General features: G+C 42.0%; 1 protein-coding gene across 1 annotated transcript; it reads right to left on the bottom strand.

Annotated features, from left to right (window-relative positions):
- Nucleotides 1-238: 238 nt before the first annotated feature.
- Nucleotides 239-17247, bottom strand: LOC140737915 (natural cytotoxicity triggering receptor 3-like). The gene is made up of 4 exons (XM_073064717.1): nt 16919-17247; nt 12621-12676; nt 3775-4119; nt 239-969 (listed from the first exon to the last, which is right to left on the bottom strand). The coding sequence occupies exons 2-4, from the start codon at nt 12661-12663 to the stop codon at nt 812-814; spliced, it is 546 nt and encodes a 181-aa protein (XP_072920818.1). The 5' UTR covers nt 12664-12676; nt 16919-17247; the 3' UTR covers nt 239-811.
- Nucleotides 17248-17519: the final 272 nt, after the last annotated feature.

Raw genomic sequence — 17519 nt, 5'->3', positions numbered from 1 at the left:
GTCGAAGCTAACAGGAAGGGGACAGTCGAGCTTTGAAGTGGATGTGCTACAGTAATCATGGTTGTACACATACAGGAGGCACCTTATAAAGAGGCCACTGAATGTATATGTATTGTAATTTCGGTGGATATTAGCATTTTATTGAATCAAAAATTGCCCGACGTCTCTTGTCAGTGATACACACACAATAATTGAAAATTACACGTTAGATTAGAGTTTTATTAATTACCAAGTCTAGAAACCAACAAATAGCTGTCGATTGTTTCTTTTTATTTCTTCAGTTTATTATTTTTGTGCTTATTTTCTTTCCTGTTGCTGCACAACAAGTCGTTGTCTTCCTGCAAGATGGAAGGTTTTGGTTTTTATTCAGTACGACTGCCATTAACCATCGTGGTCAGTCAGAATAAACTGGCTAATCATATTTACTAAAATAAAACTTCCAGTAAGATATCATATAAGCATGTCATATGTGGTTAATATCTGGCATGACCTTCCGGAGGAGACGATAGAGGCAGATATAATTACGATATTTAAACGTAGTTTCGGCAGTCGATAGGAAATGCGTGGAGTGATATGAGCCTAAAGCAGCATATGGGATTACTATAGATTGACATGATTTCTTGATGCAATCGTTCGATATAACATATTATTCTGAAAAATACCCAAGTGCCGTGTTACAGAGCAATATTCTGAAAGGCAATAAAATGCACGGCGTATTTCTGCATTTAATAATTAGATATACAGTATTCTCACTCATTACCAAAAAAACACAACACCAAAGCAGTCTACTATTCCATTTGGATATTCTTTGTTAGATTAATTCGTTCCTGTTGACAATTCCACGAGACCTCTGGGAACGGATGAAGAGAACTGTTAAAATGTTGATCGCTAGAAATATTACAAGTTTCACTCCAATTTCAAGTAGCTGCCAACGCAAGCTCCTCCCGCCGCTTTTTGTTGCGTTCATGCCTGGTGGTAACAAAGCAATCAAAATCACCAATTACGTTTCTGAGGCCTACATCTTTCCACATAAACGAAAAAAAAAACCAACAGCGTGGGAAGCAGCGTATCTAGCACAGCTGCTATCCCGGGCCGCCGGCATAAACAGACCATTCGGCCCTTCCCGTCTATCCTCCATTTCACCATACAAATTTATTATCCACCTCCATCCCATTTTTCGTACAGACCAAGATCCCTGTTACAGCATGGGTTTCTTCCCAGCTGTGCCAATTTCATCTTTCATCCCGAAGACGCGCCTTTGTAAGTTAGCTCACAACTGCATATTACCCATAGTGTGAGGCATAATTTATGGGAACGTAGAAAAGTCGGTTTCAGGAAGATTTAGTGAGAAATGGTATAGTCTGTGGGCCATCATAGAACATATAAGCCAAGTGGCTTTCTTCTATGTTACATTGGAACATGTGACTTTGCCATATTTGGGTTGGTGTAAGTCTACCCAGGTTTTGCAACATGTTTCTATCCCCTGATTAATGGCACTTTCATGTTCACGTTTTTTATTATTTTCCAAAAGCATCAGTGTTTTGTGCAGCAATACTGAATGGTTATAACTTCCGATTTGACAAATGTTCATTCTATGTGTTAAGACAAAATTTTGAAATGTCCTGTTTTAAGTTTCTAGTGAGTTTATCGACTGAATATTGAATACAATTAAGACACTCCCTATCGAAAGTGGTGATTGATTTCTTGGTGTACTGATTATTTAATCTTATGGTCATTTATCGTCCTACGGCGCATTTGACAGCTAATGACGTAAGATACAGTGCCCGACCCCTGTCTTATCTATCCATTTTCTTTCCTTCTCTCTCTCTCTCTATCTCGCTCCCTCTCTTCCTCTCTGCTTCTGTCTAACCCTATCTCTCTTGCACTCTGTAGATGTCTGTCTGCCTGTTCCCTACATTTCTCTCTGCTCTTGCTTTTGAGCTCTTTGTCCAGTACTCTGCTTTTACGACAGACTCTCACTAAACATTTCGAACCATTATTATTCCCCATTTAATTCAGGACTGTTAATTTGATTGTTTGAAACTAAAGATGACATGTCTATCTTAGAAAGGTAAATCAGCCTTATCTCTGATCACCGGCATATTGCTTTATTTTGCAGTCAGATTGACCGCAGGTGGATGCGTGATGTTGCATACTAACTAAAGAAGCGCTTGTCACATTGCATTCCAAAAATATTTTATCCGCGTCGAGTCATTAAAAATATTTTCAGCGAGCGCTAACCGCTTTATAGAAACGTTTTATTCGCTATTTTCACAATTGTCTATTCGCGGAATTTGGTTGTGTGCTCAACAGGGAGACACAAAAAGAGCAAATTCAACCTAATGTGCACCGCTAAACATACACTCGGTGGACACTGGTCGTCAATACAAGATTCTCATCAGCCAATCGTGTGAAAGCAATTCGGTGCATATACATGGAGGCATGATCAAGAGGTTTACTTGTTGTCAGACCAAATATCAGAGTGGAGGAAAATATGACGGTGGAATGATTGTCGGTGCTAGACGGGTAGTTAGAGTATCATAGAAACCTCTAATGAAGGGAGACGTATATTGTAGTACGCAACAGCTGACTATAGTCATTTCATCCAGATGCATTTAACTACCTGGACGTAACTTCCACAGATGCCATATTCTGCCATTTACCCTGTCTCAATTGCCCTGAAAAACTCGCCCACAATAAACGGCTGTCATGCCGGTTTTAATGCTCCGAGAGACACATGTTATTTTTTGCACGGTATCTTTACGATTATCTCCTTATGTTTGTTCTTGCGACTCTGTTTTAAATTCCTAACAGGAGATTATAGCTTCAGAAAGAAACCATGCCTTTGGTAAGGATTACTGCAATTTCTGCAGGCACATGCTCCAATAACCAGAATAAATAGCTTCCGATGTTTGAAATGACGATCAGATCTTAATAATGGCTTAAGGTGTTATCAAGCTCCTAGATCAAGCAGAATATTGTTCACTATCTTATTTTATGAACCAACATATTTGTGCCTTTCTCATTCTAACCTAAAGACAATCGGAAAAACTTACGGGATCAGAATATTTCGTCTCTATCAACATTATAGCCTTTACCTTTATTGAGAGTAAAGTCGTGTCGTGTGTTGTGTGATTCCGTCTGTTGCCTAGTTAGAAAGGTCGGGTAAAACATTCCCCACTGACAAATTGTCCAATGCATTGCAACAACACACCAAAGTTCCTACGACAGCACCTTCCAGATCAACGACTACTACCTTCTAGAAGACCAAGAACAACAGATACTTGGGAACACCAGCACTTGGAAATTCCCCTCAAGTCACTCACCATCCTGACTTGGAAATATATCGCCATTCCTTCATTGCCACTGGGTCAAAATCGTGGAATTCCCTCCCTAAGAGGACTGTGGGTGTACCCACACCGCATGGACTGCAGCAGTTTAAGAAGGCAGCTCATCACCACCTTCTCAAGATCAACTGGGGATGAGCAATTAATGTTAATTTAGGTGGCGATGCCCCATCCTGTAAATTAATAAATAATTTTAAAAACGTGGTGATGCCAGTCTCTATTCAATTTGTCATTATCAGTAGCACTATAGTCTCGTCCAAATGAATATCTAGCTCATTTTGTGGACAGTAGTAATCACCTTTAAATAGTAATTATATTCCAAATATCTGTCGATTATTTTTAAATTAATGCAGCTTTTTGCATCTTGTGGGAGAGCGATGTTGATGGGTAGAACTATGGAAATGAAGACAAATTATTGCAAACTTACCTATGACTGTGACTTCCGTCCCATTTCCAAAATGTTTTCCTTCCAATAATATATCCACTTGGCAGTAATATCTTCCTGTATCTGTGACTTTGAGGTCGATTATTTCGATAGTTTCGCTTGGAATGCCAAATGAACTGCTTTGCAGAACGCGACCACTATACTCACTGCACTTGTTGCAAACGGGTCGGCTGTCTACGTCTTTGTACCAACTGATGGCTCCGATTAATTTGCGTCCAGAATGGACTGTATTCTGAATGAAGGTACAATTCAATTTAGCCGTCTCTCCTTCAGTAACGGTGACCCACAGAGGCCACTGCCTGACTTTTATTGGGACTCCGACGTTTCCTGAAATTAAAAACAACCGCAATTTGAATCCTAGTGTTAGGTGGCTGTCTTCGTCTTAAATTATCAGAATATTGCACTATAATGTTCTCAAATGAGTTAAACATGAACGTAGATTAATAGCTGCGTTTCCCGCGCCGGGTTCCTGCAATGACCTTCCATAGAAGTGGAGTAAACAGCAAGCAGTAACTCTATATAATCTCATTTGTCATAAACATTGCCTGGCCGTCGGATTAGATTCAGTCCTATTTATAAATAATAACTCTGCTCTAGTTCAATTTATGCGCTCATATCTACAGATTAAACAAGCATAGCTGTTACGTCGACTTTATTGTTTATTTAGGTGTATGAAACTAATAGTGATCAGACGGAGCGAATGAGACGAACCTGTTTCCATGGGAAAATGGTCCATAGTTTGTGGTAATGAATGTACTTTTGGACAGCACAGAAACTAGCCCTTTCTGATCAACAATCCCGAGTCGCCCGATTACACCCATTTCATCAGTGTTTCGATCAAGACCCTCCAAGTGGACTGCAAGATACAGAAGACATAGCCAGGAGAAAAAGGAAGGGAGAAGCAAGAACTTGCATCTCTGTCCTAATGGGACATATGGGATATTCTTCTATCCTGAGGCTGTACCCTTTGGTCCTAGAGGCCAAAACTATCTTTTCCACATCCAGTCTATCTAGTCACTTCAATATTCGATAGGTTTCAGTGAGACCCTCCTCTCCCCCCACCGTTCTTCTAAACCCCTGGGCGTACAGGCCAGAGCCGTCGAACGCTCCTTATACGTTAACCCTTTCATTCTACCATAATCATTATCCTCCTTTCTGAATGAATTCAATGCCATTTGGTTTTAATTCAGGTTTAAATCATAAGGGATAATAATTTATGCACTTATATCCACAGATAAAACAAGCTCAGCTGGTAACTCGGTTTTACAGTTTATTTAGGTGCATACTGTTGTCAGGAGCGACATAAGGACTGAAGGAAGACCTTATTACAATTAGTGGAAAGGTTTATAATTTGGGAAAACAGGAGTATAAAGGCAATTACTGGGACTTTTTTCATGTTAATTGTGTCGGTGTCAACACTCTATTAAATTAACACTTTGGAGGCTGAATTATGAACCCTATCTACAAAATACCTGGAAACCTGCAGATGCTGGAAATTCAAACAACAACACACACAAAATGCTGGTGGAACACAGCAGGCCAGGCAGCGTCTATAGGAAGAAGCACTGTCGACGTTTCGGGACGAGACCCTTCGTCAGGACAGACGTTCCACCAGCATTTTATGTGTCTTGCTACAAAATACCTCGTTGGACATTTCATGCGTGGTTATCTGCGGTGATGGAACAGAGACAAAGTATAGTTGGACAAGGGACAGTGTCTCACACACACAAAATTCTGAAGGGCAGGCAGCATCAATGGAGATGAATAAAGAGTAGATGTTTCAGGTGGAGACCCTTCATCAGGACTGGAAAGGAAGGGAGGAAGCTAGAATACGATGGGGAGGGGAAGGAGTACAAGCTGAGAGATAATAGGTCAGACCAAGTGAGGGGGAAGGCAGGTGAGTTGGGGAAAAGGAGGTTGAATTGTAAAGCTGCGAAGTGATACGTGGACAGTAGTGGTCGAAATTCAGACCGGTCTGAATCTGATAGGACAACTTCTGATGCTGGTGTGTACAACATTGTACCTGACGGCAAGGTTGCAGTTCCATTTCCGCTTACGTCCAGAATATAAAAAAAATTGGCAATAATATTTTCGACAGATGCCCTTATAATAACTAATGGACTATTTTACAAAACGCAACCATTATAACCGCTGCATGTGTTGCAAAAGGAATGGCTTTCCACTTCGTTTTACAGGCTGACAGTTATCATTGTTTTTCCCCCCACACCCCGACACCCTTCCTGAAGGTCTTGTAGTCCAACTGAAAGCGCATGTCAGCTGCATCGCCCACCCACCCATCCCCGCCTACAGTAACCCACTGAGGTGATTGCCTGATAGTTCCTTGGATAGCATCAGTTCCTGAATCCCGACATAATGTCAATTTCAATGTCAAAGCTGTTTGACTGTGTTCATCGTGAACGTGAGGGTAAAAGAAATAGAAATGGCATTTATTGACGATAATTGTGTCTGTAACAGCAGGCTTCTTCAAAAAATACTCGAGGCAACAGCACTAACCACACCTAAAAAGTGCCCGGTCGAACAATTTTGCTGTTGTAACCTGCAGATATGGGTCCAGCAGGGAGGGTGACTGAAAATATACACTCAGCGACCACTTTTCTAGGTGCTGTACGTTCAGAACTGCCCTTTGGAAATATTGTAAACGCCTGATTATTTGAGTTACTGTTGTTTTCCTGTCGGCTGGAACCATTCTGGCCATTCTCCTATCTTCCCTCTCATTAACAACGCGCTTAGATCCAGAGAAGTGCCGCTCACCTTTTTATTTTAATTTCTTCGACATTCTCTGTAAACTCTAGTAGCTATCGTGAGGAAAATTTTCAGCTAATCCATATTTTCTGAGATATCAAACAACCCCGTCTGGCAGTAACAGTAATTTTACAGTCAAAATCACTTGTATCACATTTCCTCCCCACGGTTAAGTGAACCAGTGAGTTGCTGCCACTTGATTGACTGATTAGATATTTGCATTAAGTAGCAGGTGTACAGGTGTAAAAGATCCACTGAGTATATTTCCTTTAGCAGAAAGGTCATAACCTTGGAGAACATGAATATAAAGTTAATTGATAGGACATTTAACGTTAATTGAACGTTATTTCAAAAGTAGTTCAAGGCAGAAGCGCCAAGAGAGCATCAGCGGTTGAAATAAGACAATTATCTAAAACCTCTTCGTATTTTCTTTTCGCCGAGGTGAGGTGCCTGGACTATTACTGAACTATGCAAGAAAGAGTTTCAGGATAATTATCTTTCACTCTGAATTTCAATTTGCTGTCCAGGAATTAACAATAGTGCCTGCCAGAGTAATATTGGTGTTACAACTTACGGAAGTGGGACCCAAAGCGAGGATGGTTGAAAATATATTAGGAGCATTTATTTTGTGGTTGTGGTTTCTACCACGCCATGAATCCAACCGGGCGAATTCTGATGATGGTTGGTAGACCGTGGAACCCGAAGGTAACATCGCGTAAACTTACTGTATGACAGTCTTACTGTAGACTGTACGACTGTGACTTCTGACCCGTTTCCAAGATATGCTCCAACCAGGGAAACAATCAGTTGGCAGTAATACATTCCTGTATCGTTCATTCTGAGATGGGTGATCGTGATGGACGAACTTTGAAAATCCGGAAAATTGTCTTGCTGAACGCGACCTTTATACCCTCTGCATGTGCAGCAAACGGAACGGTCTTCCACGTCTTTGTACCAACTCAATATGCCAGTCACATTTGCGCCTATGTGGGTTGTATTTTGGATGTAAGTACAATTTAGTTCCACCGTCTCTCCTTCGGCAACGGTAATACGCTGTGGCGTCTGGCTGATTGTTACTGGGATGCTGGCCGTTCCTAAAACTAAATACAGAGTCATAGTGTCATGGGATCATAGAATATTACAACAGAAAGCACGCCCTTCGGCCTATCTAGTCCGTGCAGAACCATTTAAACCGCCTAGTCCCATCGACCTGCATCCGGACCATTGCCATCAATACCTCTACTATCCACGTACCTATCCAAAGTGCTCTTAAACGTTGAAATCAAGCTCGCATGCACCACCTACATTGGCAACACGTTTCAGACTCTCACGACATCTGCGTGAAGAAGTTTCCCCTCGTGTACCACTTAACCCTTAACCAACGACCTCTTATTGTAGTCCCACTCACCCTCAGTGGAAAACGCCTACTTGCATTTACCCTATCCATATCCCTCATTATCTTGTACAGAGCTATCTAATCCCTCCAATCTTCTAGGTTCCGAAAAATAAATTCCTAACCTATTCAATCTTTCCTTATAATTCAGGTCCTCCAGTCCCGGCAATATCCTATGAATTTTTCCCTGTACTCTTTCTATCTTATTTACACCTCTCCTAAGTGCACACAATACTCCTAATTAGGCCTCATCAACATCTAGTACAATTTCAATATAACATCCCATCTCATGTACTTTGATTTATGAAGGCAAACGTGACAAAAGCTTTCTTTACGACCCTATCTTTCTGTGATGCCAATGTCATGACTTTATAGACCCGTATTCCCTGATCCCTTTGTTCTACCGAACGCTTTCACAGTTTAAGACTTGCACAGGTTGACCCTACCGAAGTACAACGCCTCACACTTGTCTCCATTAAATTCCATCTGCCATTTTTAAGCCCATACTTCCAGATGGTTCGAATCCTATTGCAAGCATTGAAAGTCTTCTGAGCTGTCCACGACACCCCCAATCTTGGTGTCACCCGTAAACTTGCTGATCCAGTTAACCACATTATCATCCAGATCATTGATATAGATGACAAACAACAGTGGACCAAATACCGATCCCTGTGACTCCCCTAGTGACAGGCCTCCAGTCAGAGAAGCAATCATTTACTACCACTCTCTGGCTTCTCCCAGAAAGACAAGGTCTAATTCAATTTACCAACTCCAAGCGCCTGAGCCTTTCCAAACTCCCATGTAGAATCTTTCCAAGTGCCTTGCGGAAGTCCATGTCGGCATCGTCGACTTGTCTTGCCTTCATTAACTTTTCTGGTTACGTCCTCGGGAAAAACTATAAGTTTGGTTATGCACGACTTACCACAGACAACGCCATGCTGACCATCACTAATCAGTCCCTCTCTCTATCCAAACACAAATATCCGTTCCTCTAGAATACTTTCCAATAACGTTTATTACTGATGTCAGGCTCAAAGCCCTACTTTATTTCTTGATTCATTGTTAAAGCCTTACTTAGGCAGCGGAACAACAAAGGTACCCTCCAATCGTCCGGTACCTCGCCTGTCGCTAATAGTCACAATTTCAACGCCATAATACACTGCACCTAGCTAAGTACGAATGGGGATAAAAGACTGCGTTTTCCAAGCCGGGTTACTGTGACAGTACAAAAGAAATAGACAATAGACAATAGACAATAGACAATAGGTGCAGAAGTAGACCATTCGGCCCTTCGAGCCTGCACCGCCATTTTGAGATCATGGCTGATCAATTACTATCAATACCCGGTTCCTGCCTTGTCCCCATATCCCTTGATTCCCCTATCCATAAGATACCTATCTAGCTCCTTCTTGAAAGCATCCAGAGAATTGACCTCCACTACCTTCCGAGGCAGTGCATTCCAGACCCCCACAACTCTCTGGGAGAAGAAGTTTTTCCTTAACTCTGTCCTAAATGACCTACCCCTTATTCTCAAACCATGCCCTCTGGTACTGGACTCTCCCAGCATAGGCGTTACTCTTTCAACTGGTGCATCTATCTGACCTGTGGGAAGGACATACTACGCGATATAAAAACTCCAAGATGCTTAATTTATTTAGGATTAATTACAAGATTTTCTTTAATTGGGCAGTAGCGGTTGCAATAACACAATTAGCTAAACCCCCATCTTCGTAACTTTTCACCGAATTGTCTAGACTACTACTGAACCGTGCATAGAACATCTTAAGGCTTTTACACTGGATTTCAACTTGTTCTCCAGGAATCAACAGTAACAAAACTTTCCTTGGGGTGGTTATTGTAAAGCGGCCAGTTGATACGTCCTGTTTGTGATTTAGGTATAATCATCATACGTACATTGAAACATACAGAGAACTACGTCATTCGAGTTAACAGCTAACACATACCAGGACGTACTGGGGATAGCCCATAAGTGTCGCTACACATTACAGCACCAAAGGCATGTGCACCATGCTGAGGCGAACAACACAAAACAGAACAAATAGAATATGACAAGCGATAAAGCGACAGCAGCAATACAAGCCACATTCCTCCCTCCCTTCTTCCAACCACTCACATGCCTTAACCCCAGGACTGCAGTCTCCTGTGGACTCCTGGATTCGCAGCCTCGGGATTCGATTTCTCAAGTCAACATATTCCTTTGATCTGTCTAATGTAAAGCAACACCGGGCGATTTTTCATGGCATATCCTCGCAAGCACATGTTCCAACATGTAAAGGACAATGCTGGCTTGTTAACATACGGTGCGAAACAAAAACGGACTAAAAGTTTGTAATTTCACTATTACCCTGTTACTATTTGGTGCTAAGGAAGCTACACCTATTTAGCTTCTGTGTTTCTTAGTCAAATCACACCATGCTTGCTGTCTGTACATCAGGGAGAATCTATAGCCGCGTGAATCTGATGTGCTTTGCTGTGAACATATTTATTTCTTATTGGTAACTTTCGAAACAAACCTGCAAGTAAAAGAAGGGGCAGATTGGCCAATCCAAACACCATCTTATATCCCAGCAACATGAATTATCTGAAGGTTGGTGAAGTTAATTCTAAGTCCCGTATCCTTGCATTGTCTCTGCCCACCCCACAACCCCGCCCCATCGCATCCGACCGTTTTAGTAGAAAGAGTTAAATTCCGAAATCAAGTTACTGAATTTATTACTAGCCAGTCGCTTCTGAACTGACTCGGGAGAAGGAGTATGTGCATATCCTTTTTTTAGTAACATAGAAAGGTAGAAAACCTACAGCACAATACAGGCCCTTCGGCCTACAAAGCTGTGCCGAACAAGTACTTACTCAGAATTTTTTACTTAAGGTTACTCATAGCCCTCTACTTTTCTAAGTTCCATTTAGCTGTCCAGGAGTGTCTTAAAGGACCATATAGTATCCGCCTCCACCACCGTCGCCGGCTGCCCATTCCACGCACTCACCACTCTCTGCGTACAAAACATACTCCTGACAACTCCTCTGCACCTATTTCCAAGCAGCTTAAAACTGTGCCCTTTCGTGTTAGCCACTTCAGCCCTGGGAAAAAGCCTCTGACTAGCCACACGATAAATGCTTCTCAACATCTTCTACACCTCTATCAGGTCACATTTCATCTTTCATCTTTCCAAGGAGAAAAGGCCAAGTTCACTCAACCTATTCTTGTAAGGCATGCTCCCCGATCCAGTCAACATCCTTGAAACTCTCCTCTGTATCCTTTCTATGGTTTTCACGTCTTTCCTGCAGTGAAGTGACCAGAAATGAGCACAGTACTCCAAGTGGGGCCTGACCAGGGTTCTATATAGCGGTAACATTATCGCTCGGCTCTTAAACTCAATCCCACGGTTGATGAGGGCAAATTCACCGTATGCCTTCTTAACCACAGTGTAAAGCTGGTCCTTCACACCGCTAGAGTGTTATCATTAATATTCTGCCATCGTATTTGACCTACCAAAATCAACCATCTCAACTTATCTGGGCTGAGCTCGAACTGCCACTTTTCAGCCCAGTTTTGCAACTTATCGATGTCCCGCTGTAACTTCTGAAAGCCCTCCACACTATCAACAACATCCCCAACCTTTGTGTAATCAACAAATTTACTAACCCATCCCCACACTTCCCCATCTAGGTCATTCATAAAAATCACGAAAAGAAGGGGTCCCAGAACAGATCCCTGAGGCACCCCACTGGTCACCGACCTTCATGCTAAATATGACTCGTCTACAACCACTGTTTGCCTTCTGTGAGCAAGCCAATTCTGAATACACAAAGCAATATCCCCTTGGATCCCATGCTTCCTTACTTTTTTTAATAATCCTTGCATGGTGTATTCTATCAAATGCTTTGCTCAAATCCATATTCTCTATATCTATGGCTCTACCATCATCAATGTGTTTAGTCACATCCTCAAATATTCAATCAGGCTCGTAAGGCACCAACTGGCTTTGACAAAGCCATGCTGACTATTCTTAATCATATTATGCTTCTCCAAATGTTCATAAATCCTGTCTCTCAGGATCTTTTCCATCAACCTACCAACCGCTGAAGTAAGACTCGCTGGTATATAATTTCCTCGGCTATCTTTTCTCCCTTTGTTGAATAAGGGAACAACATCTGTAACCCTTCAATCCTCCGAAACCTCTCCCGTCCCCATTGATGATGCACAGATCATTGCCAGGGGTTCAGCAATCTCCCTCCTGGCCTCCCACAGTTGCCTGGGGACTTACAGCGGACTGAAAAGCTTGAGCATGTAAATATTACTAAAGAGAATGTGCAGAGGCTTGATGCCACTGTTAAAATAGGTATCATTTTTTAACATGTAACGTCACTGTTCGATACGTGTGTGTGTGTGTGTGTGTGTGTGTGTGTGTGTGTGTGTGTGTGTGTGTGTGTGTGTGTGTATAATCTTGTATACATATTCCTATTTTGATATTCGCTTGTTTACTTGGAGATTCATGGCGGAACAGGCCGTTCTGGCCCAACTAGCCGCGACGCTCAGCAGCTTACCTATTCAACTCTGGCCTAGTCACAAGTCGATTTACAATGACCATCTAACCTACTAACCGATATATGTTTGGAATGTTGGAAGAGTCTCGGTGACTGCATTACTTACCGTTGAACAACAGCACTGACAAAACTATCGTATTCCACAGCATGGTTTGCAGCCACCTGTAAATCAAGACGGAAGATCATCACTTGGCCACACGTTAATGTAGTTTATTCGATAATATGATTTTGTTGGTGAAGATTACCAATCTTCTACGTAACTCCACTCACATTAAAGCACTTTATCTTATTACATAGAATTTTATAAGCGGTGGGTGGTCGTATGAGCAGCTAGTTTATGCCACAAGCCCTGAAAAGTATTGATAATGGTTGGGGTCCCTCGTCTTGAAAAGACACTGCACAGAAGAAGGCAGTGGCAAACCTCCTCTGTAGAATTTGCTAACAACAATTATGGCCATAGACCATGATCACCCACGTCATTGGACACAGCACATAATGATGCTAATGATAGTTGTTAAAAGTCCCTCCGTCCCATTAAATCTGTAACGACAAAATTACAATTTATTGATTCCCTATTTCATGAAAAATCTCGTCGTTACCGTAAAATCCGAACTTATTCCGCCAAGTCCCCCCTCTTGGGGCTGACACAATAGGGGGGACACAATAAATCAGCCCCAAGTAGGTCCATGTACCATCCACAATATGCAGTACATAAGGTGCATATACAAATCTGCCACCTAGCCACTGACATCTGGACTCGTGAGTTAAACGCAGTGGATTGAAGGCAGAGAGAAAAAAAAAAAACAAAGCTAACCCAATAATATAGATACACTTGAGGCTGGTCAAAAAGATATAGTATTTTTAGAAATCTTCTGGAAGTGTGCGAATTCCATAAAATAGCCCAGGGAAGTATAGGTGAATGGGAAATTCAGATCTTTGGACAGAATCATTTATTGTTCATCCCTAATTGCACATTGAGTTCAATACATCACTGCAGAAGAAATTACTAGTTAACCACAATGCTGCCAGGATGTGGTCACACTAAGAGGAAAGCACTGGACCCTTGATGATACTCAAACAAGTATATAAGATAACAGTACTTTCTAAATGCTAATTTTTATTTTCATTCGCCAAATTTTAGATTGTTTGGATTTGAATTAACAAAGAAAATAAACTTACACCTCACTTCACTTCACCAACATAATATCAGAATAGCCCCACGCCACTCATGTAACTGCGCCAACTTGTACAGACGAGGAGATCTTTTCTCTGGCAGGCTGGTGAGTGGCAGAGGTTCTGCAATCAGTTCAGATTCAGATCATTGAAGTTGTTCACGTTGGTTTAGGAGCCTGATGTTTGAAGGGTAATAGCTGTTCCTTAGGAGCTTTATGTGCTGTTGGACCTAAGGCTCCGGTACATCCTTTCTGATTGCAACAGGGATAAGAGAGCATTACCTGGATGATGGGGCCCCTTAATGACAAATGCTTCTTTCTTCTGAAGTGCTCCTTGTTGATGTGCTCAATAGTGGGAAGGGCTTTCACTGTACCACCAGTTTGAGGAGAGTAATTACCTCTCCATAAGAGATTTTATCAATTAGTCTAACTCTACGGCTCTGATACCTTCCTTGATCCCTTTGCATTTACTCCATTTAATGTCCTTGTAATTTATATGGCTAATGTAAATAGCCTTTAAGTATCTTCTGTTAATAGGAGAGGGGGGCAATGTTTCCTCATAGCTGTCTATTTCCAATTGGGCAGAAAAGTTATTAAGCGCTTCTCATTATTCTCAGTTTTATCATATCTTTTCCCGTGCTGTGTTGAAGTGAGTGCTCCTGTAGTTCAATCTCTCCCTTAGATGAGGTTTTACTTCCTTCATCAGCAATCTTCATTCAGGACAGCCGACCAGTCTACATTGTATCGAATCACAAAGAGGCGAAAATCTGCAGATGCTGGAAATCCAAGCAAACCAGGCAGTCGAGGTTTTGGACCGAGACGCTTCTCCAGTCCTGATATAGCGTCTCAAACTGAAACATTGACTCTGCCCTTTTCCATAGATGCTGCCTGGTCTGCTGAGTTCCTCCAGCAATTTGAGTGCATGAATTATATTGAAGACAGTTTTGGCCTAAATACTTCGCCTTTGTATGCCATACCTCATCTTATCAAGAAAACGACCCTGTATTCCTTTTAAACCATTGCTTGGCCTGTTCTGGTACACTTAACGAGTTGTGGTTACATATAACTGAGTTATGTATTCCCTTGTCACACGGCGCCAATCTACCTCTCTGGTGTTTATTCCATTTGCCATTTCCTTCTGAAACCATCAATTTCCTCCTGGATCCAGAGACTTTACTTTATTCTTCTACTAAGCATCCAAGTTTGTAGGAAAACGGTCTACAAAGTGACCAGTTCTCTACGCTAGGATCTAAACCACTACAAAAGAAAACGGGTGTTGATTCCTATGGCAACTCACTGACAACAGGCGACCAGTCACAAATACACCCGACAACTCGTACTCTTTGCTTCCTAACAATCCAGCCCAAATTTCCAAAGCTCCCTTAGATGTGGCTTTTCTTCCTTCATCAGCAAACTTCTTTCGGGACTTCCCCAAGAACCTTGATTAAAACCACGTAGAAAACGTCAAATACATTGGCTATCGATCCTTCTTGTTACTTCCAAATGGAAACAGTATAATCAGGCTAGTCCGTCAAGTCCTTGGATGAGGAATTGCATGCTGGCTGACCCTGTAGAGATTTGTCCCATCATTATAACTTTAGTTCTAACTGATTCATGCACGTCTGTCCACTTTCAGACTACAATTGTTTAGTTCACAATTCCTCCTTCTTAACGATAAAAGGAACTGGCTTCCACTTCTCTACAATGTTTTCACTATGAGTCAACAAGACTTGCAGCTACAAAGGTAGTTTAGCGATATTGATCATATTGCAGTTAAATCAAGCAGTGCACTCCCCCCCTCCCCCCCCCCCCTACTTACTTCAGGAGACATACTTTAGCAATCTTCGCTGCACCCTCTTTGGGATAGAAGGGTAAAATTACTTCTAGACGTAGAAGGTAGAAGTCCAATCATAAGCATAGCACAGCAGCAGTTTCTTGTTGAAACCAAGGGGAGGGTTTGAAAATGACATTCCTGCCTTTGGTATGGAATGTGGAACAATATTACTTGTCGTCTTCGTATCTACTTCGCATTTACTTCAGGTCGTCTGCAACTTCAAGTCTTCTGATGCTTCTTCCTCCCATCCTTATTGCGATTAGTTAAGAGTGCTCTTAATCTACCGATAGCAACTTAGATATCCACTTCGTTACTACGTGACAATTAGCATAGCAGCAAGCTGCGGTGGGAAGTTAATGCTAATAAGTTCAAATTTAGCGAAATGAAATGCGTCGTGGACTACAGACTCAATCATTGGATTGGTCAAATTGAAAGATAACCCGTTTGTTTGAAGTAACTGAGAGATTTGTACGTATGTAATGACCTCTGTTAACTCTTGCAACTCTAAACAACAAAAAAAAATCAGCTAGTGGAGGCGTAGCTATTAATTGCCTGCATCAGGGACAAATTTCCGGCATTAGACATTGTAGGCTCATGTTCAAGTATCACAGGGGGCATCCTCCTTTAAAATAGTAGTACACGGCTGCAGTTAGATGAGCTGCAACATCACAATAAACCGGGTTCAATTCTCACATCTAGTGCTCTCTGAGTTTTTCTATAGAGCCATACGTACACCACAAAGTATTTCAACTGCCTCGTCACATCGGCCTGCAGTTGGACCATAGCCTACCACACCTTTTCCGTCCATGTACCTATCCACACTTCTCTCAAACATTGAAACCGAGCTCGCATGCACCACTTGTGCCGGCAGCTTGTTCCACGGTCTTACGACCCTCTGGGTGAAAAAGGTTTCCCCTCATGTCCCCCTTCAACATTTCATTTCCGTGTGGCCATACCAGTTTTCCCCGGTTGCTCCGCTTTCCTTCTCCATCACAAAGGGCCTGGTAAGTTGATAGGTTAATTGGCTGCTCTAAATTACACCTAATGTGCGGGTACGTGAAGGAGGCTTATTAGAATGTTAGAATGTTTTTTAAAATGATTAGCGCAAATGGTGTTTGATGGTTTGTGCGGATTCAGTGTCCGAAGGTTCTATTTATGTGCTGTGTGGCGTTCAAACTCTGTGTTCGAATTTACGTATTCACTGTGGTCATGTGGGAGAGGGCTCGTCTTATTTTAAGAATTGTCGAACTAGAGTGAGCAGACGGTGGGGCTTTGCTGCAGAGGAGAGGATGTTAAGAGTCTGTACATGATGACAAGAGAGATTAATACTAAGTATGCGTAAGCAAAATAATATAGCTATTGAAGAGCTCAAAATAGAGGTCATAAATATTCACCTACCAAATGCGTGCAGAATTGAGCAGGACTTTTCTTGCCAGAAGGAAAAAAACAATATGATATGATTCAGTGAGCACGTAGTGTGGTTGGGTCAGCTAGCATAGAAACCACGGTAGCGTAGCTGTTAGTTCGACGCTATTGCAGCTCGGGCCGTCGGAGTTCGGAATTCAATTCGGCATTTCTGTAAGAATGTATGTAGTTCCTTCTCGTTATCCCGAAGGATTCCTAAGCGTGCTCCGGTTTCCTCTCACAGTTCAAAAACGTACCGTTAATCCCCTGTGATTAGGCTATAGTTAAGCATAGTTGGGTTGTTGGGGCGGTGCGGCATGTGATCCACTTTGTATCTCTTAAAAAAAGGCCAATGTGCTAAACGTGAATGCTAATATGGCAAATTCAGCGGAGTAGGAGGCGCTAATTGTGACGCACAAACGCCGGAATGGACCAGATGGGTTAAATAAGGTTTCTTTGCACTAAAGTATTTATTTTAATTTTTTTCCACATCTGAACAAACTTCATCAAACGCAACCCTTTTCAATGAATAAACTGGTGCTGGGAATCCAAACAACACACACAAAACGCTGAAGAAACTTGGCAGGCCAGGTAG

The sequence above is a fragment of the Hemitrygon akajei genome, chromosome 2, assembly GCF_048418815.1.
Source record: "Hemitrygon akajei chromosome 2, sHemAka1.3, whole genome shotgun sequence".
In the NCBI taxonomy this organism is placed as follows: Eukaryota; Metazoa; Chordata; class Chondrichthyes; order Myliobatiformes; family Dasyatidae; genus Hemitrygon; species Hemitrygon akajei.
The sequence above is the reverse complement of the archived record's forward strand: the minus strand, read 5'-3'. Positions and strand labels throughout refer to the sequence as shown.

Excerpts from the sequence above, each read along its gene's own strand:
- LOC140737915 (XM_073064717.1), bottom strand. The coding sequence starts at position 12,663 with ATGCTGTGGAATACGATAGTTTTGTCAGTGCTGTTGTTCAACG. Across the intron at positions 4,120-12,620 it reads GTCAGTGCTGTTGTTCAACG|GAAACGTCGGAGTCCCAATA; the intron begins GTAAGTAATGCA and ends TTTTAATTTCAG. Across the intron at positions 970-3,774 it reads GACGGAAGTCACAGTCATAG|GCATGAACGCAACAAAAAGC; the intron begins GTAAGTTTGCAA and ends TGTTACCACCAG.